The 27,255-nt window shown below is 48.9% G+C and overlaps 6 protein-coding genes across 11 annotated transcripts; 3 read left to right on the top strand and 3 right to left on the bottom strand.

The window, feature by feature from the left end:
• Window positions 1–97: 97 nt before the first annotated feature.
• On the bottom strand, window positions 98–2,589 carry LOC120951549 (uncharacterized). The gene is made up of 6 exons (XM_040370325.2): window positions 2,258–2,589; window positions 2,055–2,189; window positions 1,041–1,991; window positions 847–982; window positions 450–775; window positions 98–385 (listed from the first exon to the last, which is right to left on the bottom strand). The coding sequence occupies exons 1-6, from the start codon at window positions 2,319–2,321 to the stop codon at window positions 225–227; spliced, it is 1,773 nt and encodes a 590-aa protein (XP_040226259.2). The 5' UTR covers window positions 2,322–2,589; the 3' UTR covers window positions 98–224.
• A 100-nt stretch (window positions 2,590–2,689) lies between these two features.
• On the top strand, window positions 2,690–4,184 carry LOC120951556 (10 kDa heat shock protein, mitochondrial-like). The gene is made up of 2 exons (XM_040370336.2): window positions 2,690–2,843; window positions 3,281–4,184. The coding sequence occupies exons 1-2, from the start codon at window positions 2,841–2,843 to the stop codon at window positions 3,581–3,583; spliced, it is 306 nt and encodes a 101-aa protein (XP_040226270.1). The 5' UTR covers window positions 2,690–2,840; the 3' UTR covers window positions 3,584–4,184.
• A 4-nt stretch (window positions 4,185–4,188) lies between these two features.
• On the bottom strand, window positions 4,189–5,884 carry LOC120951552 (regucalcin-like). 2 transcript variants are annotated; one of them, XM_040370328.2, is made up of 4 exons: window positions 5,598–5,884; window positions 5,169–5,343; window positions 4,534–5,098; window positions 4,189–4,453 (listed from the first exon to the last, which is right to left on the bottom strand). In XM_040370328.2, the coding sequence occupies exons 1-4, from the start codon at window positions 5,760–5,762 to the stop codon at window positions 4,261–4,263; spliced, it is 1,098 nt and encodes a 365-aa protein (XP_040226262.2). In that variant the 5' UTR covers window positions 5,763–5,884; the 3' UTR covers window positions 4,189–4,260. The 2 variants fall into 2 exon arrangements, with proteins under 2 accessions (XP_040226262.2, XP_040226264.2); XM_040370330.2 differs by lacking the exon at window positions 5,598–5,884 and adding an exon at window positions 5,440–5,559.
• Window positions 5,885–6,428: 544 nt separating this feature from the next.
• On the top strand, window positions 6,429–10,476 carry LOC120951547 (uncharacterized). Its single transcript, XM_040370323.2, has 6 exons — window positions 6,429–7,097; window positions 7,163–7,391; window positions 7,463–7,618; window positions 7,687–9,231; window positions 9,311–9,460; window positions 9,542–10,476. Exons 1-6 carry the CDS (start codon window positions 6,986–6,988, stop codon window positions 9,660–9,662), a joined length of 2,313 nt encoding a protein of 770 aa, XP_040226257.2. The 5' UTR covers window positions 6,429–6,985; the 3' UTR covers window positions 9,663–10,476.
• LOC120951550 (G-protein coupled receptor moody-like) lies at window positions 9,462–21,320 on the bottom strand. Of its 4 annotated transcripts, XM_040370326.2 has the most exons (10): window positions 19,865–21,317; window positions 17,405–17,596; window positions 14,227–14,367; window positions 13,713–13,883; window positions 13,491–13,618; window positions 13,263–13,416; window positions 12,778–13,097; window positions 12,540–12,695; window positions 11,751–11,855; window positions 10,446–11,286 (listed from the first exon to the last, which is right to left on the bottom strand). In XM_040370326.2, the coding sequence occupies exons 2-10, from the start codon at window positions 17,542–17,544 to the stop codon at window positions 11,243–11,245; spliced, it is 1,359 nt and encodes a 452-aa protein (XP_040226260.1). In that variant the 5' UTR covers window positions 17,545–17,596; window positions 19,865–21,317; the 3' UTR covers window positions 10,446–11,242. The 4 variants fall into 4 exon arrangements, with proteins under 4 accessions (XP_049466886.1, XP_040226260.1, XP_049466887.1 ...); XM_049610929.1 differs by lacking the exons at window positions 10,446–11,286; window positions 11,751–11,855 and adding an exon at window positions 9,462–9,791 and having other exon boundaries at window positions 19,865–21,316; XM_049610930.1 differs by lacking the exon at window positions 14,227–14,367 and having other exon boundaries at window positions 19,865–21,320.
• Window positions 21,321–23,208: 1,888 nt separating this feature from the next.
• Window positions 23,209–27,181, top strand: LOC120950599 (protein trapped in endoderm-1). Of its 2 annotated transcripts, XM_040368775.2 has the most exons (7): window positions 23,209–23,634; window positions 24,026–24,685; window positions 24,803–24,942; window positions 25,178–25,416; window positions 25,515–25,663; window positions 25,733–26,184; window positions 26,274–27,181. In XM_040368775.2, exons 2-7 carry the CDS (start codon window positions 24,634–24,636, stop codon window positions 26,757–26,759), a joined length of 1,518 nt encoding a protein of 505 aa, XP_040224709.2. In that variant the 5' UTR covers window positions 23,209–23,634; window positions 24,026–24,633; the 3' UTR covers window positions 26,760–27,181. The 2 variants fall into 2 exon arrangements, with proteins under 2 accessions (XP_040224709.2, XP_049466885.1); XM_049610928.1 differs by having other exon boundaries at window positions 23,209–24,685.
• The last annotated feature ends 74 nt before the right edge of the window (window positions 27,182–27,255 follow it).

The raw sequence follows: 27,255 nt of genomic DNA, 5'->3' as shown, positions 1-27,255 counted from the left end.
ATTATTCTCATTCCATTATCCAATTGACGGTAATCGAATGCGCCATACGACACCAGGGATTCTGGCAGTGGTGGCGGCGTCAGCGGCGTAAGCCCTTAAAAAGATGGGTGCCCGTGTGTTGTTTGCCGTGGTGCTGGTCAGCTGAAACAACTTTGCTTACGCGGTGTGTTGTGTTTGCTTAAAAATAGAGAATTTACTCCTTTACGCACATCCCCCCAAGTGGCTCAAATACATGCCTCATTAATGGCGGGCAGACCGCGGCATACCAGCGCGCACCGGATTCGCTGGGGCAGCTGGTAAAACAGCCGACAGTCGCCCATCAGTCGCAATAGATTCGAATGCTTCCTAACGGACAGTTTCGCACTGGACGATTGTTTGTTGAATTCTGCAATTAAACAGGGAGAGATGAGCAATGCGGAGGAAAGGAGCGCTTGCCTGCCTATACTTACGCCACTTGCCCGCCTTAAAAGCGACCGTATCGAGGGAGGCAATGTTTTGTTTGGCGTAGGCCGGATTCGTCGAAGGAATCCAATTGCCAACGAGCAGCATCGAGTAGATGTCGGTGAACAGATCGGTCAGCACCCAGAGCGCACCGATCACCGTCGGGCAGTGGGCGGCATTGTAGTACATGTGCGTGCCGGTCATCTCGGTGAACAGTCCGTTCGAGTAAAGCCGCACCGAATCGCAGCCGAACAGAAACGTCACGCAATTAATATCGCGCTGCAGCATTGTTTCGCCGTTCATAAACTGTAATCCACTGCCGTGGCCGTTGTAGCTGTAATGCATGAGAGGGGAATGTTAGGAGTTGGTTTCCTTTCAATTAAAAACAAACTAACAAAAACCCACATGAGAACGTCCGAAGTGTTTAAAACATCGCCGAATTCGCTTTCCTTTGGCGGTTGGTCGATAAGCAGCTCGAAATCGGGATACCATTCTTTGTAGTACATTTGCAACCGTGCACTCATCTTATCGAGGTTTTTATCTGCAACAAAGATTAGCTGGTCAGTGTGTGACGGTTCTGAAAGTTTAACACCACTTACCTGGGTTGATGATCGTGAAGCACTTCTTTGCCGCCAGCGTAAAGTATCCGTTCCTAATCCGCTTCGCGTGCGCCCGATACAGCTCGCTTAGCGTCGACAAGCTGGCAAACCGACAAACCTCGGCAGTCGGATGGACCATTTCCCACGGCATAACATCCAGCAGTTCGTCGACGATAAGCACCACCGGATAGCAGTTGAGCCGCTCATCCTTCGCTTCCCGGAACTTGGTCCGCTTCAAGCTGACCAGCAGCGTGTACAGTGCGTCCACCTTGGCGTCTTCCAGATCCAGCTGCTCGCAGGCGCACAGCTCGAACAGCTGATACTCGTCGAGCAAATCGAGCCGGCGCGCCACGAGCGAAACGAGCCGCTGACCACTTCGGCTGATCCGATTGTGCACGCAAAACTCTTCGATTGCGTTGTAAATTTCGCTTTCCAGCTTCTGATCCTTCGGTGAGCGAAACTTGCCAACGAAAAGGTTCGCCCACGGTCCCAACCACTCGATCGTTCGCTGCACCGCCGAGCTTATCTGCTGCTCCACTGCTTCCAGCCGGTCGGCAAGGGTTTCGCTTGCTGCTGCCGATTCGTTCGTGCTAACGATTCCATTCCGTACCTCGGCCGGAATCGATGTGATGTGTTCGAAGTAGTTGGGATACTTGGCGCCTGGTCGGCTGGCCGGTGCATCCAGCGGGATGAGGATGGGTTCGAATGGTGCGCCTTCGCACGGATCGCTACACCGGAAAACGGTCAACCATATCGGAGTTGATTCGCGCAACAGTTCCTCGTGCACCATGGTCGTCGCGAGCGGTGTGTATTCCTTCGCAATTTGTATGACCGTCCATTCGTTTGGCAGCTCGTTGCACCGTTTGCAAAGATCATCATAATCGATAGGGGTAGTGGATGGTGGCTGCCCTTTGTTTGCACCTCCTTTGATTACCTTGCGGATCAAATCCTCTGAAAGCCGGACATGTTAACGTGAATACAGCTTGGGTATGAGGAAGACACAGGTTCACTTACCTAAATCACCGCACTGTCGTGATGCTTGTGAGTATTTTTGCTGTTTCGATGCGCCGAGCGATTTGGTTTGATACAATATTGCATTCCGCGTGTTTCCTTCATCCAACGCGACGGTTGCCCGCAGCTTGTATTCCCCTGAAATGGGACAAACAGAAGCTTCCTCACCGTCTGCGCTAATAAATGTAAACGCCCAATCCACTTACAACCCAAAAGACCCGTATTTTCTGTCGATGGAGCCGATAATTTGTCTGCAGACAGTTCGTCCATTGTTTTCGCAATATTTCGGTTAAATTGGTCCGGTTGGCTTGCTTGAAAAAAGGTAAACAATCTTTCAAATGTGATGCCGGTGGGATTGAGGAGGTTAGCTCATGGCGTGACAGTCCAGGAGGCATGTTGCTGTAACTTTGATATCGGATAAAGAATTTGCTTTTAAACATTACTTTCATCTCTTCCTTTTGTGAAAATAAATTGAAAATGACCATTGAGCTATCGCAATGCGATGAGAAACGTTTGTTTCATATAAAATAGCATTTTCATTTTTGATGGAAAGAAATGTGTCAAATCTACCATCTGCCGTCTGCTGTCAAAAAGTTCTAGACGGGCGGACCAGCCAATATAAGCACTGTCAGCGTGGTCCTCGTGCGTGAAAGACGTGAAAACTGCTCGCATCGCCGGTAAGGCCCGTGTTCTTGGTACAAATTTCCTGAATAATCTGGTGTGACTGCAGATTATTTGCGATTGTTCGCAACAGCACGCTCAAAAGCCTTCCACTGCCAAAACAGTAAAATGGTAAGTATCTCACGGGGAATGGGAAATTTACGTAAAACATAGCGTCTGGTAGAGTAGTGACCCAGCTTCCAGAGAAGGGGCCAAAGTCTCTGGAACATTCCTTCCCCGTTCGTATTGCATGAGATGTTCTTATCAATGCGTTCTAATTTACTATCGAAACGCAATCGGATCTCATTGAGAAAGGCATCTATAAATACATTTCTAATGTTATTTGATTGACTCGAAGGAACTGCTGCATTTCGACTGGAAGTTTCTACCGGCATGCATGGTTTGTTCCCTGGGAGGGAGATTTAGCTTACGTAATCCCAACCAGACCGACTCCCTCCCCCCACTGTATCACGGCAAAAAGCACATGGAACGTCGGGGATAGTTACTTGGCTGTAAATGAAATGAGTCTAACTAATCTTTTTTTTATTCCTTCATTCTCCCATTTTTAGTCTGCCGTTAAGCGTCTACTGCCCCTGCTGGACCGCGTGCTGATCCAGCGCGCCGAAGCCCTCACCAAGACGAAGGGTGGCATCGTCATCCCGGAGAAGGCCCAGTCAAAGGTGCTGGAAGGCACGGTCGTTGCGGTTGGGCCCGGTGCCCGCCACGCGCAGACCGGCGAACATGTGCCGCTGTCGGTAAAGGTCGGCGAAAAGGTGCTGCTGCCGGAGTACGGTGGCACCAAGGTTGATCTGGGCGACAGCAAAGAGTACCATCTCTTCCGGGAAGCCGACATTCTGGCCAAGATGGAGTAAGTTTCCGTACAGCAGCACCATTATCGACTGTGTTGCAGCAGGACAAAACGCATGCCACCATGTGCGTGCGCTCTCGTGAACGGATTGTGCCGAGCTTAGCTTGTATGGCACACGGGGCATTATGTTTGACCGTGTGAAAGTGTCCGATAGCTACCGGACCGGGTTGTTAAGAGAAAGGGAAGAATGTGAAGTGAGGAATAACTCTACCGGCGTTGATAAATATTGTTCAAGTACGTTCGTTCGTTCGAGTATGGCCCCGCAACAGTGGTGACGATACTGTTTGTGGCCAGACTGTGTCTGTGTGGTTTCCCCGTGCGGATCGTGTCATGGACCACCAAAACCTACGACCCGCTGTGGTCATTTGCTGCTCCTGCTACACGATCCTGACGGATCATTGAAAACACCTCCGACGTTCCGCCCGCACGACGGCTTCCTTTTGGCCATCAAGTTCACATGCTAGGACGCTTGATGGTCAAACGTCGCCGTCGTTTGGCGGGATCGGGCGAAAGGGAAACCAGAAAAACGATGAGCAAAGTGAGAAATGTTTGATTTCAACCAACCTTAATAAAAAGAACAAATCGAATACTGAAACCCAACAAAAGTAATTCCATCCGTAATTATTTCAAGGTTTGAAAGAATTAAAAACTTTGAACTGATTTATTAATGCCACCCATCCTTCACAGTACCATCTTATGCATCGGCTTTCCCTTGACGCCCAAACCGGTCACTTTGAACAGCTCGCCGGCCGGTGCAGGCTTGTCCCCGTTGGAAGACGTCGTGACAAACAGCTCATCCATCTGCGGACCGCCAAAGGCTACCGATGTTACCTGCTCAGCAGGTATCTTAATTTCCAGCACCAGTTTCTGCGATCTGTAAGGGAAAATATCAAACAAATAGGACACAACCCAAACGAAGAACATTCAACTCCACAAACGTCCACAGACACTCACCCCTTATCAATCTTCATAACCTTCGAACCGCCCCAAGTCGCAACGTACAGATTACCGTCCGCATCGCTCGTCATTCCGTCCGGAACGTATCCCGGATGTGCGCCATTGACACGCAGGTCGTAAAACACCGTCTCATTCTTCAGATCACCGTTCGCATCCACATCGAACGCTTTCACATCCAGCGCGGCCGAATCGATGTAGTACATGCGCAGCGGGTTGAACGGTTCGTCCCAGGTCAACCCGTTCGAGATACTGACGTTCTGCTTCTGCACCACCATCGTCCCGTTGGTGTACCGGAACAGCTGGCCCTCCTTCTGGGCGAACAGATCGCCCAGCGATTCTAGCTGCATCGTGCCCGCGTACAAACGGCCGGCCGGATCAATCTTGCCATCGTTGAACCGAACGTGGCTCTGACTGGGGCCCAAATCGGCCAGCACACGGACGTGACTTGCCGCCTCGGAGCGACCGTCCCAACGGATCAGCGTCACTCGGTTGTTCTCACCAACCACGAAATGTTCCGGCTGTCCCGTGACGAGAGCAATGAAGGAAATGGAGTTTGCACCCGCTGCTTTGGAAAATGGTCAAGTATTAGTCGCTAACGGAGGGACACGATACTGAAGCATATCCACAATTACCTAGCTTGGCGCTGTAGGTACGATTTTCCCCATAGTCGTAGCGCAGGACGGCCGGTGTGTTGATGTCCACATAGTAAAGGCTCTGGGAGTCGATGTCCCACACTGGACCCTCGCCTAGCTTCGTCCGTGGACTTGGGAGCTTCACCACCTGATAACTGCTATCACTGCTGGCCATCTGCAAGAGAATTGAAAAAAATGATCAATTCCAATATGATTCGATTCAGTGAACCAGTGAAGACAAGCCGCCCTTGATCCCACTATATAGTTTGACCTTCAACTATTTCGTTCGCCACAGTCGCGAATGGTTTCAAAGGAATCACACTTATTAACTGCACTAACTAACCGATGACAAGAGAAGTTTGTGTAAATTTATTGTCTATTTATTTCGGATGAAGATAAGATAGTGATATAAATAAGATAATTCAATACCTTTACTCTCTGTGCTTGGGCGAGGCTACTGGACGCACTACACCACAGCAAAACACTGATTGCAATCAATTGCAGGCATTGCAATGAACCCGCTAATGATGACGATGACGATGATGATGATGATGATGATCGTTTGATCTTCCCGTTTGACGATGTTGACAACATGGCGGTTTAAATGAGTCGGATCGACAAGCGATCGTGTCTACTCTATTTTTGCTTTGTTTTATGATATCATGGATTGCAGAGTTGAAGTGAATGATCACGGATCTAACACCGTTTTCAAACTACAGATGATCGAAGACTGAATAGATTCGCAGCAAGCGACACAAAGGTGAGTTCAGGCGATCGCCAAGGTCAAGCCACAGACCGGATCAGAGTCGCGCTAAGCAAGCTTTCACATTCTGGCGTCCGGTAATGCGATAAGGTTGGCGACGTTTTCTAATTGCTTTGTAATTCTGTTGCAGTAATTAGTTGCTTCAAAATGGAAGGGTAATTCTTGGGATTGGAAAAAAATATCCTGACCGTTGTCGTTATCAATTGATTTAGAAGATGGCAGATGATGTTTCTTTTTCACACTCATTGTGAAGAAGGAGCAGAAAACCAAAAGAAAAGAACGTCTAAATGCTCTCCTTATCGATATTTAACGCTTTCTGATCAAATCCCACGCTCAACCTGTCCAGTTTCAAAAAACGATCGATTTGAACGGGATTGTTCAAAAACCCCAACTCGAACCCGATTATCCGTGGTTTTGACAGCTCGCGCGAACTGTCATGTCGCGCTAACCCCCACCCGACGTCGCTGCAAATGTCCATCAACAATAATAATACGGAGATCGATTTGCATTGGCCTGCGAGTGTTGGCTGGATTGGTGCGTTTTTTTGCTCTCTGTGTTTTTCCGTAGTTTGGTGATGTGTTGTATGTAAATTGGCGACTCGGTCGGGTTCGGATTTGCTAGGGTAGGACCGTTTTTCCGCAAGTGCAAAACGCTCATATGGCCGAACGAGTCGCGATTAGCCCCAAATGTCCCTGTTGTACCCAGTGCGGACGCCCATCCGTACGCACTAAGAAGCGTATACGAGAGCGCGACGACGACCGCACGTGAAAAGCGCGGAGAAGATTTGGTGGTGGCCGTAGTTTCGTGGTGCAAACCTCGTTTCGCTTCGTTCTACCCCGGATACCTGAACATTGCTGGTGTTTTTTGCTGAGCGTATCCGAAGAAGAAACGAAGGACCATAGTTAGAGCGCACTCGTCCGACCGTCGTCGTCGTCGTCGTCGTGTTCGTGTGTGACACGTTCACGCGGTAGAAGGGAGTAGCGGCGGCCCTTATCGGCAGATCCCGTGGGCCGTGTGTATCGTGACACGCGAATGTGTGTCGTCGCCTGCTAGGATGGAACAGTTTTCGCACGATCTGACGTTGGCGCTGGAGGAAACGTCGCGCACCACCACGAGCAAGGTGCGGTGGGGTGTGCGCCGCCGAACACGATCAACGGGAAATTTGCGTATGTCGTGCACTTGTGTTTGTGTTGCATTGGTTCGATTTTTCTCACCATTTCCATACTTGCAGCTTGTGCACCACAGCCAACGGAGGATAGTTCCAGCAGCCCCACGGATCCACCGGCATGCAATGTAGTGATGAACCAGGCGGACTCGCCCTACCTGAGTGGCAGCAACAACATCGTCCAGAGCGACTCCGATGATCGACATTCCGTGGCGTTTACGTTCAAGTTGCGCCAAACGCCACTCTCGGGAAACTTTGAATCCGACTCACTGAATGAAAACTTCAGTCCTGCTAGGTATGGGATCCGTTCGTGCAGATGATACTCAATCTGACCTTGATTCTATCGCCCCCCCCCCCCCTCCCCAGACCCAACATGCGCCGGAAGCGGAAGTACAAACGAATGGCCGTCGAGTATGAGACGACACCGTCCACACCGCACATCGTGGGCAATCCACTGTTCCCGGTCGCTGGCACGGTGAAGAAGCGCGTGTTCAAACACTCGGCGTGCCCGGAAAGTTTTAGGTCAGTTTAAGCGTAGTCTGTATGTGTGCGATGTGGTGCATCATTCCAAATCTTTCCCTTTTGCACAGGAGCACCATGTTTTTCTGTGGCAAGCGGAAGCGCGGTCAGCGTGACCGGGGTGGGCTGGATTACGACTTCTGCAAGCAGCATTCCAGCAGCGTACCGAGGCAGCGAGAGTTTTTCGGCCCGAAAGGTTCATCGTACAGCGAGTACAAGAGCCGCAACAGGGCCGCATCCTTTTCGGCCAGCATGATGAAGTGCGAACGGATACTGCCCCTGAACAAGACGGTCGTCTCGAAGATTGAGCGAATTTCGGCCGACAGAGATCGCGAACGGTCGGCACTGTTGGAGGCTTCGCGATCGACCGGCATCGTTGCGCCCTCGGCGCCAGTTCCCATACCGACCGGGGGAGAGTTTAACTTCTCGATTCCGCTGCAGCAGCAACAGCAGCAGCCAGTTCTGCTTCCGGGAGCCATTCAGCAGCCGGCATTGCCCATACTGCCACTGATCGGAAGTCAAGGTCATGGTGGAGAGGGACTAACTGCTGCTGCTCCGCATCAAATTACGACGGTCAGCACGAATGCTGTCCAGAGCGTTCCGCAAAATCAACCGACCTTGGGAGGGGTAACACCGTTGGTTCTACCTGGGGAAGCTTTGAATCCCCTGTTGCATCCGTTCGGTATGTCATCAGCGCCACCCACTACTATAGCGCCCGTTATACCCCCGACAGCTCCGGGCCAGATCGGTCCTCTGACCCAAGTGCCGACCAAACCTTTGCTAATCAATCCATTCGGTGGTGGTACGGTAGTGATCGAGAATCCGCTCAACATCCAGCGATCGTTTTCGGAAACGGTGGCCACCGTCACCGGCCCCGACACTGTCCAATCCATCCCGGAGCCGATGAAAGCAGCTGTAGTTACGAAGGCAAAGGGAAGCTACCCGAAGGAAAAGCATCGCCATCGCAAATCGAAGTACATCCGCAAGAAGCAGATGCTGATGATGGCCGGCGGCCCGGAAGGGCAGGGACAGCTGATGGATTGCGGAGGGCAGGATTTCCTGAGCTCCAGCTCGCTCAGCTCGAGCGACTCGGAAGCGGTGCTGGCGAACGAGACGGACCACGAGGGTGACGACGAGCTGACCGATTGGCCCGGCAACGAGGCAATGATTACGTTCGCTTCGAAGCACGACTTCCGCAAGGCGTACCACGGCAATCGAGCGCCCGGCCTGGCAGGTGCATCCTCTTCCGCGCTCACTCGGGCTTGTCTGCTGCCCCATGTCGATCGGCAGGACGAGCCGGACGACGATACGCTCATGTCGGCCGATGAGCTGTTGACGGCGGCAAGCGTCCCGGGTGCGGCGAGCGAAATAACGATGCAACCGGTGGGTGGGGTGGTGGCGGTCGATGCCATCGGTCTGAGCGGTATCGAGCCAAGCTTGGCGCTACCCATCGGGCCTGATTTGGCCGGCATTAATACACCCTTTCTAGTCAATAACATTGCGCCCGGGCTGCCGCTAGCGAACGAGATACGGGAGATCCGTGCCGGGTGTAGAAGAATTCGCGAAGAACGGCCGGGGTTTTCCATCATATCGAGCGTGAATGAGCTGCTATCAAGGTGAGCGACTGTAATGGGGGGAGGGGGATAAATCACAGCCATAATATTAATCGTTTTTGTGGTTGTTAAACGCTCACAGGTTTCTTCAGGATGATCAGCAGCGCGAGCTGACCCTGCACGATGTGGACAAAGCGGAGCACGACAAGCTGCAGGATCTGTGCAAGCTCTACTCGCTGAATGCACAGCAGCTGAGCGAAAATGGCAGTGTGGTGATGCTGAGCAAAACCAGGTAAGTGGTCAGAGTTCTATCGTTTGTATTTTTCGGTTGCATCTGTTGACCGTACCGCAACGTCTCTTCTTCACCAACCAGCAACACGATGCAATCGGTACGGATCGATCAGTCCAACTTGCCGAAACGGCTTGGAGATTTTAAACGGCGCTGCTACGGCAATGCGGAAGCGCTACAATTTCACGACGGTGCTACCAGCTAAACAATGACTATGGCTCCCATCACCGATACGACACCGAACGGAGCTTTCGAGCGTTAGAAACCGAGTTTGGACCGGGTTTTTGTGCCGGCGTGTTTACAAAACTGTAAACGACAGCTTTGAAAATTGAAACTGTAAAGATAGCGAGCAAATATACAAGTGAATTAGTGTAGAATTAGGCGAAGCGCTTTTAGCTTTTGTTCAGCCCCACGCGCGCACAACACTGTTGGGAGGCTCGTTGCGTGTAGAGTTAGCATAAGCGAGTTAACAAACGACGACACAACACACGGACGAACAACAGGATTTGATTGCATCATGTCCTCATGGACGAAGAAGAGGATAGAAGATAGAATAGACAAAAAACACCCGAGACGGACGAAGGTAGTTCCACTGGAGAAAATAACCACTATGTACAGTTAGTATGTAAGAGAGTAACGTGTAAGTAAGGTGGGTGTGGTGTCTCGAAGCTGACCACACAGTTGCGCACTTTGCCTGCGGCCATTCGCTTCACAAACGCTTGCCAGAAGCCGAGAAAAAGGAGGAGTTTGGAGTTTGTTCCCTCCAAACGCATCAACAACAAACAAGCAAACAAATAAAACAAAAAACCTTCGCACCGTTACTAAACACAGAACGCGCTAGAGTTTTGTGCCGTTGTTAGGTTAGCAAGTTTTTAATTCACGTTAGTGGAAAGGTTTTGCTACTTTTAATGCGCAAGATTCTCTGTACAGTTGCAACGGCAGCAGCGAAAAAATGAGGAAAATTAATAAACCGAAACAACGGCCCATATATCATTGCAGGTTGTTGGCGTTTACGTTAAGAGCTGTCTTTATTCACTTGATCGGTTTGATTTTTGTACAGGTTAAAGAGAGAGAGAGAAGTGTCGTTGCTTGCGGGAAGTAGCCGCTGTTCAGAAACCGCGTCCGTCGCATCCGAAACTAAAGGCGAATAATTTAATCTTATCAACTATATTGCAAACGATAACAAGAGCCGGGCCTTTTGTCTTGACATTTTTCTGTGCTGCTCTTGGCTGCTAACTCTCGTCACATCTTTGGAGCTTTGCATTCGCTTTGTATGAACTAAGAACACTATTACTATACTCATGCGCTCATTCTTACAAACTACCAACAAACCTTAAACTTCCTCCTCGAAATTCAACCTTTTTCGCTAGCGAAATCGTTCGCGCCTCTGCCATTAGCTTGCAGAAAATGTGTTGGTTAACCCTATTTGGCATCGTGAATGTTACATAGTAGTAGTTGTTTGGGACTTACAGGTTCCCAAGGCGATTTTAAAATAAACCCCTCGAATTGTGGTGCTTTTTTGGAGTCGTTTTGGTGTCATAAGTGGCGTTTTGGCGAACGTAAGCTCTGGTTTGCTGGTTTCCATTCGGCCATGTCTTCCATGTTTTTTGGTCATTCAAGTGGCTTATCAGCAGGGCGGTCACTGCTCACTGTGTGCTCCGGTACACGGCTATTACTATTATTACTATTATTATTATTAGTGTAGGGAGAAAGATAATGCGTTTTCAGTCCACTGTCCTCCTGTGTGTCTTAGGGTTGTGCAGTTCTCACAAGTCTTATCTTCTACTAACTATCTTGAATGGCGACTAAATGTTGTGGGTGCGGCGAATCTGTAAGAAAACGAAACACATCGTTTTTTTAGTCTCAATCTCAATCGCGGTTTTGATTTGCAGAAGCGATGATATTTGAATTTGGAATTATAATGGTATGCAGTAGATAATTTTGTGAATCAAAACAGTGGGCAAACGCATGATAGTGGCTTTGATTAGAGATTTGTGGAAGAACGTTCATTGGCAAAATGATTAACGTTCAGCGATAGAGAAGAATTGTGGAAAATATTACAATAAAGCAACTACTAGGGGAAAAAAGAGGAAAGACAGAATAGAAAAGCTTTGAAAAGATGCATCTTCAAACGTGTAAAAAGAAAAGGACAGATCCAAGCGAAGTGCGAACAAGCAGAGCAAGACTTAGAAAATATGGATGGGGAGGTGCACATCGATCGTGGACGGACGATGACGGATGGACAAACTCTGGCGTAGTTTGTAGTGGCATCATCGGGGCCCGTTCCGATTACCTTGGCGTAGTCGGCTGGATGGGGGCGACTCTGGTTCGGCTATTGAAACTTGGGACACCATGGTACGACTGTGGTTGTAGCTGTACCCGATGTCTTTCCATTTCTCTAAATAAAATGTACACAAGTAAAAACGAAAACGGGATCTAAGTCACGGGGTTTTTGATAAGATTTAGAAGAAAAAATAAACAAGGTAACAAATAGAAGAGTGCCTTTGCAAACAATTGAATGCAAAAACCACCAAACCACACCAGTAGTGGGGCGCGATGTTTGACCCAAGTGAAGGTTAAACTGCCTATGATCAATACACTGGCGCTGGTATGATCGAGGTTCTATCGGCGGTCAGATAATTGTGCAATAAAATTGTCTTCTTTACAGTCCAAAGTACAGCGAAGGCGACGAGAAGACGCGCGTGTGTGTGTGTGTGTGTGTGTAGTACGGTGTGGCTACAATCGCTCCGGCACGTCAGGGACAACATGAACCTTTTTGCCGCTTTGCGTGATGCATGATAGACAAACGGATAGAGAAACATTGAAACAAAACGATCACCAACGAGTAGACAATCACTGAATCATGGTGGGCTTTTTTGCACGGTCCATGTTTTATGACGGTCATGTAGAAATGAGGAGTGACAGTGCCACTTCCCTTATAATCGATAGAGAGATATTTTTTAGTTAAAACAGATTCTACACATTATTGTACAACATCTACGCACAAACCCGTTGGAAAACACGAAACATCCAATGGATTTTCTTCCTTGTTGGAAACCCTATAGCAATGGATGGTTCTTACCTCCAACACTGCTACCGCCGAAGCCAAGCAGGCGTGACGGTTTGCAGAAGATCACGGTCTTGTACGCCTGCCGGTACTGCTTGTTCATGATCACGTAAATGATCGGATTGATGCACGCCGAAAGGTACAGCATAATGTAGCCGATGATGTGCAGCACTGAAAAAAGCGCGAATCAGAATCGAATTAGAATTATATTGGAATACACTTCATGCCCATCTTTCTCCCCTGTTCTACCTACCCGGCACCGAGACATTCTTGTCGACGATTTTCGATATCGTGATCGGCAGGTAGCACATGACGAACGACAGAAAGATCGCCAGCACCATCTTGGTGATGCGCCACTCGTTGCGCCGGGCCTTTGCGTCCCGCGCGTCCGCTGCGGTGCGAGCGGCGCCCGCGACCTTCACCGCCGACGAGCTGGCCGTGTAGCTGATGGAGTTGTTGTTGGCCGAGCTGGAACTGCCGGCCGACAGGGGCGAGGCCGGATCGGCAGCCGATCGCAGATTGTTTGGAATGTTGCACTGTGATTTGGAATGGTTCTTCATCCGCTTGTCCGATCTGTCCGATCGAAAAGGAAAGAAAAGAGAGATAGAGAGAGAGAGAGAGAGAGAGAGAGAGAGAGAGAGAGAGAGAGAGAGAGAGAGAGAGAGAGAGAGAGAGAGAGAGAGAGAGATAGTGATTACGAATTTCTTAACACTCCAGCCAGCCACTCTCCCAACATACTTGTGCACGACGCAAAAGATGCGACTGTAGCATATCACGATAATCATACACGGAATGATAAAGGCAATGATGAACATGGCCGTCTTGCTGCTGCGTCCCTCGTCGTCCGGCAGTATCGAGCAGGTACCGAGTTGGTGGTTGTAACCGAATTTCCCTAAAATAAGAAAAAAAACAAACACCATTAATCCACAACATCCAAACGCAAGCGGCGTGCAATGCGTCCCTTACCCCAAACACCGAAAAGCGTTGGCAGTTGGAAGCCGTAGGAAAACAGCCAGCAGGCAACGATCATCACCATAATCCAGGACGTCTTGTACACCTTCGGGTAGATGCTGTAGTGTGCGATCATAATGTAGCTGCAAAACAGAACGAGGGGGAAAACAAAACGGTTAGCAGAAGAAGAAGAGGCAAAGACCGGAAGGAAGCACCGGGCGCGCCGTGGTCGCTTACCGGTTTATGCTGATCATCGTGATGCAAAGCAGCGACACGCCGACGCTGCCGTATTGCATAAACGTTATCAGCGTGCAGAGCGTCTCGCCGTGCATCCACGTGCCCTGGATGAAGCGCATCGCGTTGAATGGCAGGACGATGATGCAAAACAGACAATCCGCTATGCACAGGCTGGACGGACGGGGGAGATTGGAATCGGAAAGAAAGCGAATTGAACCGTTTGGATTAGTGTAACGAAATCCTGGTGACCGTACGATACAGCGTAAAGCAGCATTAAACATATCGAATGTCGGAGGAGGTCATGTTTCTATTGACGGGAGGTGTTGTTGTGTCTCCTTGGCTATTGAGATTCCTTGAGGCTATTGAGTTCTTCAGTTGATAGGTTTCGTGCCGTTTGTTTGGACAACATGTGTTTTGTCTGTGTAATGCTAAACTTGACTGCTTTCGTTTAGTCTATTCGGCCATTAAATGTCCTCAAATGCAGCTTAGTCACGTACCGCCAAACAACGCTTACCTGATAATGAAGGCGGCCGCCACATTTCGCACCTTGGGACATCTGAGCAGTGCGACAATCGTAAGCAAATTGCCCACAATTCCCGTGACCATAATTGTGATCGTCGCGACGGCAGCAAACGTTAGCAATGGGCGGGAAAATCTGTGGAAAAGTGGATGCGTAAGAATTCGGTCATTCAGCTTCAGCGAGGCAACAGCAGCATAAACGGACAGACGTAACAATAACAAGAATGCATCTGTGAGGCGGGAATGTTCCCCGCAAGTCTTCCTCCAGCACTAAATCAATAAACGATCACTTTTATTTACTTCCCGGGGGCACGGGTACTGGAGACAAACTCCGCCAGAAGATTCTGTTGGGTTGCAAACATGCCACACAGTTGAAGAAGAAGTTGGCTTGGACTCCCAACAACTCCTTGTTTTTCTTTTAGTTGGTTCGTCTGTTGCAATGCGGTTGAAGTTTTATTCCCACTGCATATGGAACAACATCCGGACTGGAATAAAAAAAAGGAATGCTTCTTGGGTCACAACAGTACACAGCCCCTGGTGGGCTGGTGGAGTGAGCACGCGTGGTCCGGTTTTATTTATAAACAAAAAACCACGCTCGACGAGGGCAGGAAGTTTTGGGGTTCTGTACAGAAAGACACAGAGGAAAAAGGAGTAACAGGAGAGAAAAAACGGAGCATCTGTGTGGTGGAGGAAATGCAATGTTTTCTTATTGTGACAAGCGTTTATGCTACATTCTAGGTGCACCGTGGAGGAAGTAGAAAGTCAAAGGGGACTTAAGAAGAGCGCGGCAAACAGATTATTTGATGCTGATGAGTTAGTTCTTTTGAGATAATACACTGGAAGATGATGGCTCAGAAACCGGCAAATGAATATGTTCAAAACGATCATGTGATCATAATTTCCCCCTTTGCCGAGTTTGGACTCTGAATTCTCCCAAACCCTCGAACGTCCTTCACACTAAATCCACCATTCCAAACCCTCTCGATGTCGGTTTAAATGTCAATGCTATCCCAAAAGGGTTCCCCGCGCGCATGGTGATCTTCTCCCTTCTCCAGGCAGCTCCAGAGGCTTCTAAAGGTCCGTCCGTCCGTACCCAAAAACAAAAAATGATTCCATTGTCCACTTGGGAGATATCAGATTACAACTCATCGCTCTGCGCTTGCCTTGATATCTCTCACCCGTGTATCCATGAAATGGCGGCAGCGGCGGCACCGTGTATTATGCTTTCGCTCGTCATAAGAGCCAAATAAGAGTCGTTTTGTGTTTGTTGGTGTAACTAAGCTCCCATGCAGCTCCACGCGTTTACACGGCCACACGGCCTCAGATGACGCAGGCTCGCGCAGGAACGGAACTAATGCCAGCGCGCTCTATCCATCCATCCTGCCCGAGGGACGGCGGCTACCAAGTTGATCGTCGCGCAAGTGAAAGGCAGTGGTGGTTGGTATGTGTATGTTCGAATCGCAATTACATTATTACTTACTAGATATTTAATTTGAAAAGGAAAAAACTAAGCCAGCACAAATAATGCTCATTCCAAAGAGAAGCAAACGCGATCAGTGTTACAGTGTGTTGCCTTGTTTGTTTGTAACAAAGCAGCTAATGATAGAACCGTTCGTTTGGTAAGCTCGAAGCTAGAGTTACAAAGGGACATAGGGATATGGAACGGCTTCTAAAAATAGCCCTTCCAATGTTCCCAAACTAGCTCGGACAAGGCAGGTAGGCCCAGGTAACCACAAAAGCCTTCGCACAACAAACGCGGGTAGGTCATCTAGTAGCAGATTACTCAGGTTTCCGCAGCCACAATGCAACAATGAGTAGAGCGTTATATGGGGTAAGCGTGAGGAACATGAGTCAGACTGCCTTCAAGAGACAGACTCGCTCGCTCTCCCTTCCTCCGTTCGGGGTAAGGTAAGATCGTGCTTGACAATTAGTTCCAAACAAGGCGCGCGGAGCAGCAGACTGGAAGTTGCGGAGAGAAAATATTTACCATGAGTCGGATATTCCGCGGAATCCCGGGGACCCGTTGAGTGTGCCATCGAAAGATGATTAAGAGAATCGGGTGAGCTGTCTAACACTCATCTTGGCAGAAGGGATGAGTAATTTACCGTGTTTTGTTGTTGTCATACGTACGTTAGAAGCAGTAAAAACGGCACAAAACCAAACACAGTAGTGCCAGCAGAAACAGCCAATCAAACGGATTAGATGATAGAGATCATAGGTCAAATGGAAACGCCTCCCTCCTCCCTTCCTCCCCTCGGTGCACTTTGGTCAACTTTATTCGGTCAATTGGGGAACGCACTGTGGGTCCGGCCCCCTTCATCGGCTGGCGGCTCACCCCTGCTGCTCGGGATGAATACAATTTTGGACCCACTGTCCTTGCTAGATTGGCACACAGTTTGATAGAGTTTTACAGGGGACTGCGACTTGCCATCATTGCCATGTGCCCCGGGACAGGAAGTACCATTACCAGCGTAGTCCGCCTTGCAATTCGCGCATTACGCTCCCTTCGAGTTTTGCGCACCAACAAACAAAAATTCATTGCTTATTTCCTTTTTTAATTTGGGACCCTTTTACACTGGTCACCGCCTCCCACCCCCCACGCCCCCTGCTTTTTATGGTGTTGTGGCTTGTGTTTTATTTGCTGCCCCATCGTGCTCCCATCATTTTGAACATCATTTTGATGCGCGCAGCGATCGTTTATTTGATCGTGATTTCCCTGTTGATAGACCTTCGTCCACCCTGTACCTACCCCCGCCGGGGGGTGCGAACGGACGAACATCAAGCGGTCCGTAGTTTTGTGGGGGGACTACCAAGCCGCTTCTGGTTTGCATCGCCAAACGCGACTTCAGGAAGTTATTACAGTTGTGAATGCTTTTGGTGCGGTATTGATTCTTAAAACACAAATTTGTAGGTTTTTAACATGCATCACTTTAGACCACAAATAAAGAGAAAATATTAGCTCAAAAACATAACTTGAGTGTTCCTAACCTAAAACCTGAAGCTCAAAACTCGAAATCTTAGTCTCAAATAGAACACGCAAACTAACGCCAAAAATCGATCCTCACTGTCGTTTGCGGATGATCGTACGCTAAAGGCAATAAACCCATCATTTTTGGCACATGTTTGGCCCCCCTTCCTTACTCTCGGTTTATCCTATGCTCGGTGTGCCTTACCTGCTGGTTTCGTCCGGGAAGTCGGTCTCCTCCCCGGCCGTCGCCGTGTCGATCGTTGGCAGAACGGAAGTAACGTTGCTCCATCGTCCCCCGTCATCGAATGGTAGACGCTGGAGCGTCCCGTTGATGAGTTCATCCATGGCACGGCCGAGACGGCGAAAGGTTGGTTGGTTGTGAACTTGCTGGTGGTGTCTGTGAAAGAAAAAGGAAAAACAGGAGAAAAGTCATAAAAAAGGAATTATTGAAAATGTGGGTTTTCCACTTTGCGCCGCGCAGAGAGTTGGGGATTAGTTTGCTTCCCCTCGCGGGAGGAAAACGTTAAATATGTTAAGCAAATAAACGATCGTTCATCACGTTTTTTTTGTTTTTTTGTGCGCTTGGAAGGAAAAAGGATCGAAATGTGTTCGCTTTGCTTTCAAGGCGCGATAGCGCGAAAAGATGAAACACAAGCAGCGAATCCCTGTGCTTCGAAGACGGGATTGTCGGGCCGATCAGTAGATTGGAAATTGCATTCTTGGTTGCATTCTGGAGCAAATGGAGAGGCACACATCGCAAGAACACAACCGCGATAACAGAGAGCGGGAGAATGTGAGCGGCGTGTCGGTGACAAATGGTGGCAACTGCCATCTCGCGGACAGGCAGCATGTAGAAGCAAAAGCGCCCTTATCGGGCGCACTGCAACCGAGCCGTGATGATGCAATGGAGTTGTTGAGAATTTTTCCCTCCCTTTTTTTAATATTTATTAGACAGCTCAATGACGCGTTATGCCGCTTGGGATGGCGGCTTCGGGTGGAGAGGCACAATCGTTTGCGAATTAAACGCTACGTACAGTTGGAGGAAGCTGCTTTCAGACAGTGAGCAGAGTGTGTACGATTAAATGCCATTTATTAGAAGAATAAAACGTCATCTGATCAGAAGCAAAGATTCCATGCAAAAGAGAGATTAATTTGACCCCAGAGAAGCTCTAATTAAATTGTCGTTTCATTCCGCCTGAGGTGGAGAGATAACAAACCAAACCAAAAACTCCACTTCCAAGAGGTCGCTTGGTCGCTTCTTTGTCTTGCAAGGCAATGCATTGCAGCCACCCAGGAACATCATAAACTCAAACAAAACAAAGACATTGGCCGGGGGAAGCGATCGAGCATGCGACTCTGTATGAAGACATCTACAGCCGCATGTGACATTCCGAGAAATAATACTGACCCCGGTACAGAAAAGGACACTTGTTTGCAGTCTGCAGGCCGTTTTCCCCGGTGACCGATTCATCACCAGAGCTCACTTTACAGCCTCACCCGGCATCATCCGAACCCCCGAGGGACAGTCGAACATTCGATCAACGAAATTAAATGCAATTAACACCAATTAAAAAGGGTCACCCCAAGTGGCTCAAGTGTGTGTATAGTAGCAAGTAGGTCCGGACGAACGAGCGTAGACGCCATCTCCTACAAACAAGTTTGGGAGGCGTTGGTGTCGTGCACGTCATCCTAATCGGTGGTATCGGGGAATCGTGGGGGGGAAGGGAGGAAACCGGAGAACGTATATATAAAATTAAATTCTTCTGCTCGCTTACTGATTAGGTTACATGTTAACGCCTAATGGTAGATTTTTTCTACAACAAACATGGAAGACTTGGAAACGCTTGGGGTAAAAAGACGGCCACAAAACCTCATTGTTTGTACAGTTTGATGCGCAGGTTATGGTCGTGTTTGTGCGTGCCTATGACTCACGGACGCGCGACACACTGTTGCGCGGTGTTGCTTTTGCCAAGGTGCAAATGGCACGTCTTGGCAAGACACGGGCAAAGGCAGAACGGGACCGGATGGCTGAAACGTTTAGCGTTGTGTGGTTTTGTTTAATCGATGAGTCAAAAAACACGCGGTGGAATTCCAGTACGATCGCGAGGGGGGGGGGGGGGGCTATCGAACCGCCCTGGTGGGTTAATCAGCAACAAGGGGAAGACAAAAACGATCGCAAGTGTGTGCGTGACGCATGCATGCGAGGGGACATGCGAAAACATGCGTTTGTTTGGATGTTATTGTTTTTGGATACAACTGCTGCCCTTACACAAACACAAACTCGGACACCTTTACAACTCGGACCGTCGAAAAGCACTCGCATGTTGGGCAGGGGGTGCACACAGGGTACGTTTGTTCCCCCCGATGTGTCCGTGTCCGTGTTGTCGGTTCCGATTTCTAATCATTCGGGGCACAGCACACCACCTTCCGCCGATTGATTGCTCGTTAGGTTCAGGGCAATAAAAGGAGAAAAAAACCCGCGCATTTGTACGTACGATGATCGTGGATTGATGTTTTCCGATCGATGGTCCCCGTTCGAAGGTTTCGGTTTGGTGATTTTACGCCCATCGGGGTGGTTAAAGCCCGTTTTTGCCGGAGGTTTATTTACACACATAAATTACATTGCACTTGCACATAAACAAAAGGTTACTTAAAAGATACTCACTAGAACGGGTTTAGGGCCACTCGGAAGACGACTCGTCGGTTAGATTCTCGATCGTTGGTGTTTGTTTTTGCACACAAGGGGAGATGATCCCGTACAACTGGCACTGATTATTGCTTTCACTTTTGGACAATTCTTCCACAATTATAGCATATTTGGCTCAGCTTTTTGTACACTTTTCACAGAACATTATCTTTCCCCCTTTTGTACGGAACAGACGTGTACACAATGCAAACTTCTTCGCCGTACCTTCTTCGCCCTTCTTATGGCACTCGCTCTCACACACGTGCGGCTATACACACCTTTGATTGGGTGATGGGTAGGGCACACAGTTTTCACTCACATTTAATTTTGCAATCACACAACACATATGTGTTTGTCTGTGTATGTATGTGTTTGTTCCCTTCCTTAGAAAACGCCACTTTTTTGTATTAATTCTCAACCTCACCGCTGGCAAGGGTTTGATACAGCATTTGGCCAACCTTGAGGCAGGTAAAGTACACCACGGTCAATGCAAGCAGGCGATAGGTGAAGACACTCATACTGTACCGGTGAGTAGCAGCAGCAGCAGCAGCACTCCTAGTAGGCTGCGATGGCAAATCGAACACGAAAGGGGGGGGGGGGGGAGCAAATCCGTTCTAGAACCCTTTCCTTTTTTTCAAAACTTGGCCACAAAAGGGGCACTTTCTTTGGCTCGTTACTTCACGGCTTCACGACACACTGTGCTGGACGTTTGTCACCGTATTGAACACACACACACACACGCGCACACTCACTGGGCAGAACGATCGGATCGGGGTGCGCGATAAGGTGATAGAAAACCGGAGCAATGGACTCACCGATAACACACAATCAGCCCCTGGCGTTGGTTTCTTAGCCGTCGTCAAATATTTGTCTTTTCGAGGCTTGCACGCACACACATCATCCTTTTTTGTTTTTGGTTTCAAATATTTGATACTCCCTTCCTGCTTCAAATATTTCTACCCACAGTCGGGGACAATCGCTCACTCACTCACTCACTCACAGTCAAACCATCCGGAACGATCGTGGCTCAAATCTGTACAGCACACGGGCCTCTGTACACCCGTTCGACTGAGCACCGACGCGTTGCCTATTCCTTATCATCTAGCGCTGCTGACGAAAATGTAAACAACGATTTGACGATGAACGGCAGTTAGACAAAAAATTAAAACGGGCGGGCGTGTGTATGTGTGTGACTGGAACCGACTCGAACGACTCAAATCGCGTGCGTACTGTACGTTATCGTTTTGCTGTCGTCAAATGCCGTACCGTACTGCCAGACTTGCCGCTGCTTGTTTGAACAAGCAGTTGTTGGAATGTATGTTGGTAGGGCTCTTGGTCCTGGATCTAAACTGTGCTCCGCGCGCACACACACTGTACACCGCACACTGTGGTAACGCGACGACTCGCGAGAGGTAAATAATCACGCGGTGCGATTTGCAGCAGGCCTCGGTGCTGCGGCTGGGCTGTGCCGTCTGCAGGCTTAACCTTGCTGTCTGCAACCAACTTGTGTGTATGCGTTGAGCATTTTGGCAATTTTAATGGCTTTATGAACTGATATTGGAAAAAGGTGAGTTTTTGTACAAATCTAATTGAGGAAATAATCAAGAACGAGAAATTGAAATAATAAAACGTATAAAATTGAACAACTGTTCCCACTCCGTGTGAGTTGCATCCATCACGGATAACGCCGGTAGCACGGCTTATTTAGGTAATGGTCAGAACTTCGCCGCATGCGATTTTGCCGCATGCGGCAAGAAAAGAGTTTTCTCAATTTTCTAGCTTTTCAAGGTATTATAATGATATTTTGTTGTTTCTTTATAAAGATAATCATTCATTGATATGATTTTAGGCATTTGACATCTGAAATAAAATCGCATGCGGCGATGCGGCAAAATCAAATGATTTTGATTTTGCCGCATCGCCGCATGCGGCAGATTCGCAAGTGCTGTCATTAACGTCAAATCCCATACAAAAGCTTGCGGCAAAATCGCATGCGGCGAAGTTCTGACCGCTGCCTTACTCTCGCGCTCTGAACGTGTTCGGCGAGAGCGCGCGCGCGTGCTTCATTCATCTCCGCTCTCTAGCCGTCTCGCTTTCTCCTTCGTGCGGCCCGAGCCGTGTTGTGCAAATGTTGTGTAGAATGAAAGACAAAACCAAAACAAAGGCTGTAATACATACGGCGCAAGTTAATCCGGGAAGAAAACAAGGAAGAGGCAAACGTTTTGTTACAAAACCGCTGCAGTTGATGTTGAAGTGATAAATCATTCATTTTTTTTTCGCTTGGCATGAGTATTTGAAAATGTTACAAATTTATTAGAATACGTGCATTGTTTCATTAACATAATCGAGCTTAATGTTGGTGAGATAAGTGAATGGTGGTAAATATTTTGGTGTTTGTCCTGTTTGTTGAAATGCCTTTCCCATTCTCCCTCATTTATCTCGAACAATTAAATAATGAAGGAAAAATGACCGCTAACATGCCGTCTCACAAACACCAAGAGAGAGCCGACTCCGTCTCACTCACTCTCATTTCTAATAGTCCTGATTCCAGCTGGTATTTTTTTCTACTTTCTTCTGATGTACCGTGAAAATGTGACCTGCGTCCTGGAAGCAAGGGGGAAAGGAAATAGTTGAAAAAAGGTCGACAGAATAGAGGAGGATAGAGATTAGCTTTGTCACTAGGACTGGTAGCATCTGGCACTGCAGGATACGAGCATCATGCCCGATGCTTTCAGATCAGATTATGAATCTAACCGACATTGTTCACACATTTTCTCCTTCAGTCTGGAAATCAGTCATAATTGCTACCTTTTTTGCATGTTTCCAGCATACAGTCTGTCCCAGATTTAAAGAGCATTTTTTGTTTGTCAAATGATTGCGTTCATATTTGGTTGATGATGACGCTTCGCTTTCATCGCTTCTATTTCGATATTCAAGAGAAAAAAACAGACCACACGTGTCGATGCATTTCCCGCCAAATTATTCCGTTGCCATGGCAACACGGCAACAAAAAACGGCACGCTGCAACTTGCACACAAGCGCACGTGCGCGCCCTTGCACGGATTCAAACCAACTTGCGTGCAAGCGACATCAAACACGGGACGGCATTTCCTACCGCGGGCAAATATCGGCGACATGAATTTCCCTTTCGTCCGAGTGAAAACGAGAAAAGCCTGCCTACGACGGGGTACGGCATGTATACACAACCCACCCAACACCCTAAGACCACCCGCCCCCACCATCACCACCATCCGGTCGGGTGGGTCTGGGAGGGTTGCAGACCACCGCGTGTCCAGCGTGTCGGCCGAAGTGTTTCTTCATCCTACGGTGTCGGCTAAATTAGTTTACATTACAAAATAAAGTAAACAATGGACTAGCACCAGTGTGTGAGCATGTGACTTTGTCTGTGTGTGTTTGTATGCTTGTACGTGTGCCCCATTTTACTAGCCATCCCGCAGTGTAGTCTGACCGCGGACCAGAAAGGAGGAGGACGTCGTTGTTGCATTAACCGTGGCCGCTGCAGTGCGTTACCGTCCGCCGGCCAGGAACTGTGTCGTTTTCCACATTGCGATGGACACACTTTTCCGGCATTAAACATCGGGCGCGTGTGTGTGTGTGTGTGCTCTGTGTAGTGAAGATCGTTCCCCCTGTGTGTGTCCTGCGTCCATTTCCTTCGAAGCCGATGGCCAACATTCGCGACATCGTAACCGCCGAAAGAACGACTTCCTTCTTCTCCGGAGCAGTTTACGGTTGGAAAATTTTATTTCATCCCACCGTATCGAACGTTTCAGACCACCACCCCACCCCACCCCACCCACTCCCCCATTTGGCGTTGTCTTTTGAACGTGCGTTTTTGTGTGTAGTAAAATCGAAACAAGCAAAAAAATAATCAACCCACCGATTCGAACAAAAAAAAAAAAACAAATACACACACACACAGAGGCAGGAGAGAAGAAAACATAAACCGCTCTGTAACCAACCGTCCGGTCCGGCCGTCGGTTGTTGTGGTGCGCATAAATTGATTCTATTTTTATATGCATACTGTTTGGCTATTTGTTGCTGTTGTTGCCGTTTTTCTCACAAACTCACCACCAACCCCCCCTCCCTCTTCGTTCGGGCCGGTCGACAATTCCCTTCCAGTGCGGGAAAACCCAGCAGCCCGTCAAGTAGCCCGTGCTGACCCCCGTGCCGATGGGCATGGTCCAGTCAGTGGAAGGCAGTAGGCGGCGCATGTGTCGACGCTCGTAGCGGCTAAACGGTACGGGTTTTGGTTAATTTCTTCGCGGACGCTCTTGCTCGCACCCCAGTCAGTGGAGGGGTGGTTTTCGGGTTGGCAGGAGGAGATTGTTGTTAAGAATTCTGTGCCGCAGCTCGAGTAACAATCAACATCATCATCATCACCATCATCATCAGCATCAGCAGCATCATCAACAACAATCTCTAGTGGCGGCGGCTGCTGCTGCTGCTGCCGATTTTGAAGTGGCCTAGAATCTTCACAATTTCACCGAGCGATAGAGACAGACGCGTGCCGAAATCAGTGTTGCGAACCATGTTGGAGCAAGTGGACGTATAATCTGGAAGGAAGACATCTGTTCTGTGTGTGTGTGTGTGTGTGTGTGTGTCTTTGCTGCCTGCTTGAGTTTTCGGGAAAAAAGGTTTGCGGCACGCAATCCGCGATGAGTGATATCTGTAACGAGTGCGAGTGAGGTACGTGCGTGTACTATACGTGCAGGTCAATCAGGGTAGCCATGGATCTGTTCGATACTGGTCATCCGGAGCACAGCAACTTCACCAACAACGGTAAACAACGGTGGATGACGCATCCGTGTGGTGGGACAGGGATGGCCTGGAAGTGAACCATGGATGTGAAACCAAAATATCGCCTCCTTTCTTCTCCCCCCTCCCTCTCGCGCACAGGATCCAGCGATGCGATACCGCTCTACACCGGATATCCACGGGTGCTGCTCAACATCGCAACGGTGACGTGCATCGCGTACATGGTCGTCGGCGTGCCGGGCAATCTGCTGACAATAGTGGCCTTGGTCAAGAGTAAGAAGGTGCGTATCGAATGGCGGGAATGGCACGGCCGCCATTAAAAACAGGTGCCGTGAGTCAAGCAGATTAATGGGGCTTCTGCCCCCTTGGTTCGCTGTCCAAACAGCAGAAGTCGAATTCCGGGGAGAGAATTCGACATTGGCCAAGCCATAAATAGTGCATTGGCAGGGAGTGTTGGCAACTTGCTGGTACAGCTGATGCCGGTACTACTACCTGCTCCCGTTTTCCTCCCTTTAGACGCGGAACGCAACGGCCGTCTTCATTATGAATTTATCGTTCTCCGATTTGCTGTTCTGCTGCTTCAACCTGCCGCTGGCCGCGAGCACCTTCTGGCACCAGGCCTGGCTGTATGGGGATTTGTTCTGCCGGCTGCTTCCGATGATGCGGTACGGGCTGCTGGCGGTCTCACTGTTTACCATACTGGCCATCACAATCAATCGCTACATTATGATCGGCCATCAGCGGCTGTATCAAAGGTGAGCGCCAACGATGTGTGTGGGTCTCTGAGTTGTAGCAGCAACTTCAAACGCTAATTAATTTCCATTTTTTTTTTTGGTAAACTGAAACATTGAAGAATCTATCGTACGAAAAATCTCTGTCTGATGGTGGCGTTTACCTGGATACTTGGATTCGGTTCGCTGCTGCCCACGTGGCACGAAAAGTGGGGCAAGTTTGGACTCGACATTAACATTCACTCCTGCTCGATACTGCCTGATAGTCAGAGTAAGGCACCATTTTCGTGTGCATCAGAGCTTCCAGCCCTTCAATCTTCTCCATTTTCCCCATTTACAGACAACTCGCCGAAACAGTTCCTGTTTTTCATCGCGTTCGCCCTGCCCTGTTTGGCGATCATTGTTTGTTACGCACGAATATTCTACATTGTACGATCGACCGCGCTGCGAACCAAAGATCTGCCTGGCGACAATCTGGACGAAAACAGCGTGGAGGACGTGTCCAGTGCAGTGAGCAACCAGCAGCAACAACCAGCCCCGCATCCGGGCCAATACGCCGGCTCGTCAGCAACGATCACTCCGGAGAAGGATCAGCCAGCACCGCCGCCCTTGTCGTACATCAACTTTAGTCAACACGACGCCGACTGGCACTACATCGATTCAAGCACGGAGAATGAAATATTCTGCAGCACCACCTCGTCGACGGAGGATGTCTCACACCGAGCAGTGGATGTGAAGCCGACCCACAACCACCACACGGTCGTCGATCGCTGCGATTGTAGTGGCAATAGGGTGATAATTGATTAGCTTGTTTCCTGCGTGTGTGTTTTTGAGTAGCTCTCGGCCCGGAGTTTAACGTCTGGATTTGCTTCTAATTTTAGAGTCCGCCAGACCAAACCGAGGAGGAAGGATATCTGGAGAATAGCAACGTGAAGTCGCGCAATCAGCCACGGTACGCAAACGCATCCGGGCCGGGGGTAAGGCGCAACGCGAGTAATGTAAATGCGCGAAAGCGCAAGAAGCATCTGAACACATCCGGCGCCTCGATCATGAGCGCGGGCAAGATGTCCGCCAAGGACAAGAAGCTGCTGCAGATGATACTGGTGATCTTTCTGGCGTTTCTCGTGTGCTATCTACCGATCACGGTGGTGAAGCTGTTCCGTCCCAGCGTGCAGGTGCTGAACGTGGTGTCGTATCTGCTGATCTACCTGACCACCTGCATCAATCCCATCATCTACGTGGTAATGTCGCGCGAGTACCGGCAGGCGTATTCCGATCTGGTGCTCTGCCGTACGTACGAGATTGCTAAAAGCAAATGCAAGCAGCATAAAGCGGCCAACGTGCTTCGCTTTGCGTCGAAATGTTAACATAGGGAGCACGAGGAGTGCGATTAGAAGTGGAAGAAAAGAAAGAAAAGTTCACCCAAAGCTAGTCCTTTGTATCTGTGTTCTAGGTGTAGTATCGTAATCGTATCGTAAGTAGTTCAACCATTGTACGAAGATCAGGAATCATGCGCATTTAGTAACGGCTTGCGAAACAGTCGACCCATCTAGCTTACATTTTCTGTTTGGGAACGAGGTGACATTGGTGTTTTGACATGTTTTTGAATGGGGATTTTCTGTTGCAACGATGGGGATAAGCCATAAGCCATTTAGTATCTTCGGTGTCTCGTTAGAAAAGAAGAGCGGAATTCAGCAGCAGCCTACATGTGGTAAACGTTAGATGGTGTATTTGAGGTCTTGTCTTGTTCATGTTTTCATTCGTTTTCGCATAAAGATTCATTTTACAGACAAAACTTGCTTCTTCTTTTAATGTTTTGATGCCGAAATACCATTTAAAAGATGAGGAAGGACTTTTGAATTG

The sequence above is a fragment of the Anopheles coluzzii genome, chromosome 2 (assembly GCF_943734685.1).
Source record: "Anopheles coluzzii chromosome 2, AcolN3, whole genome shotgun sequence".
NCBI classification, from domain to species: domain Eukaryota; kingdom Metazoa; phylum Arthropoda; class Insecta; order Diptera; family Culicidae; genus Anopheles; species Anopheles coluzzii.
This window is presented reverse-complemented; position numbering and strand designations above follow the sequence as displayed.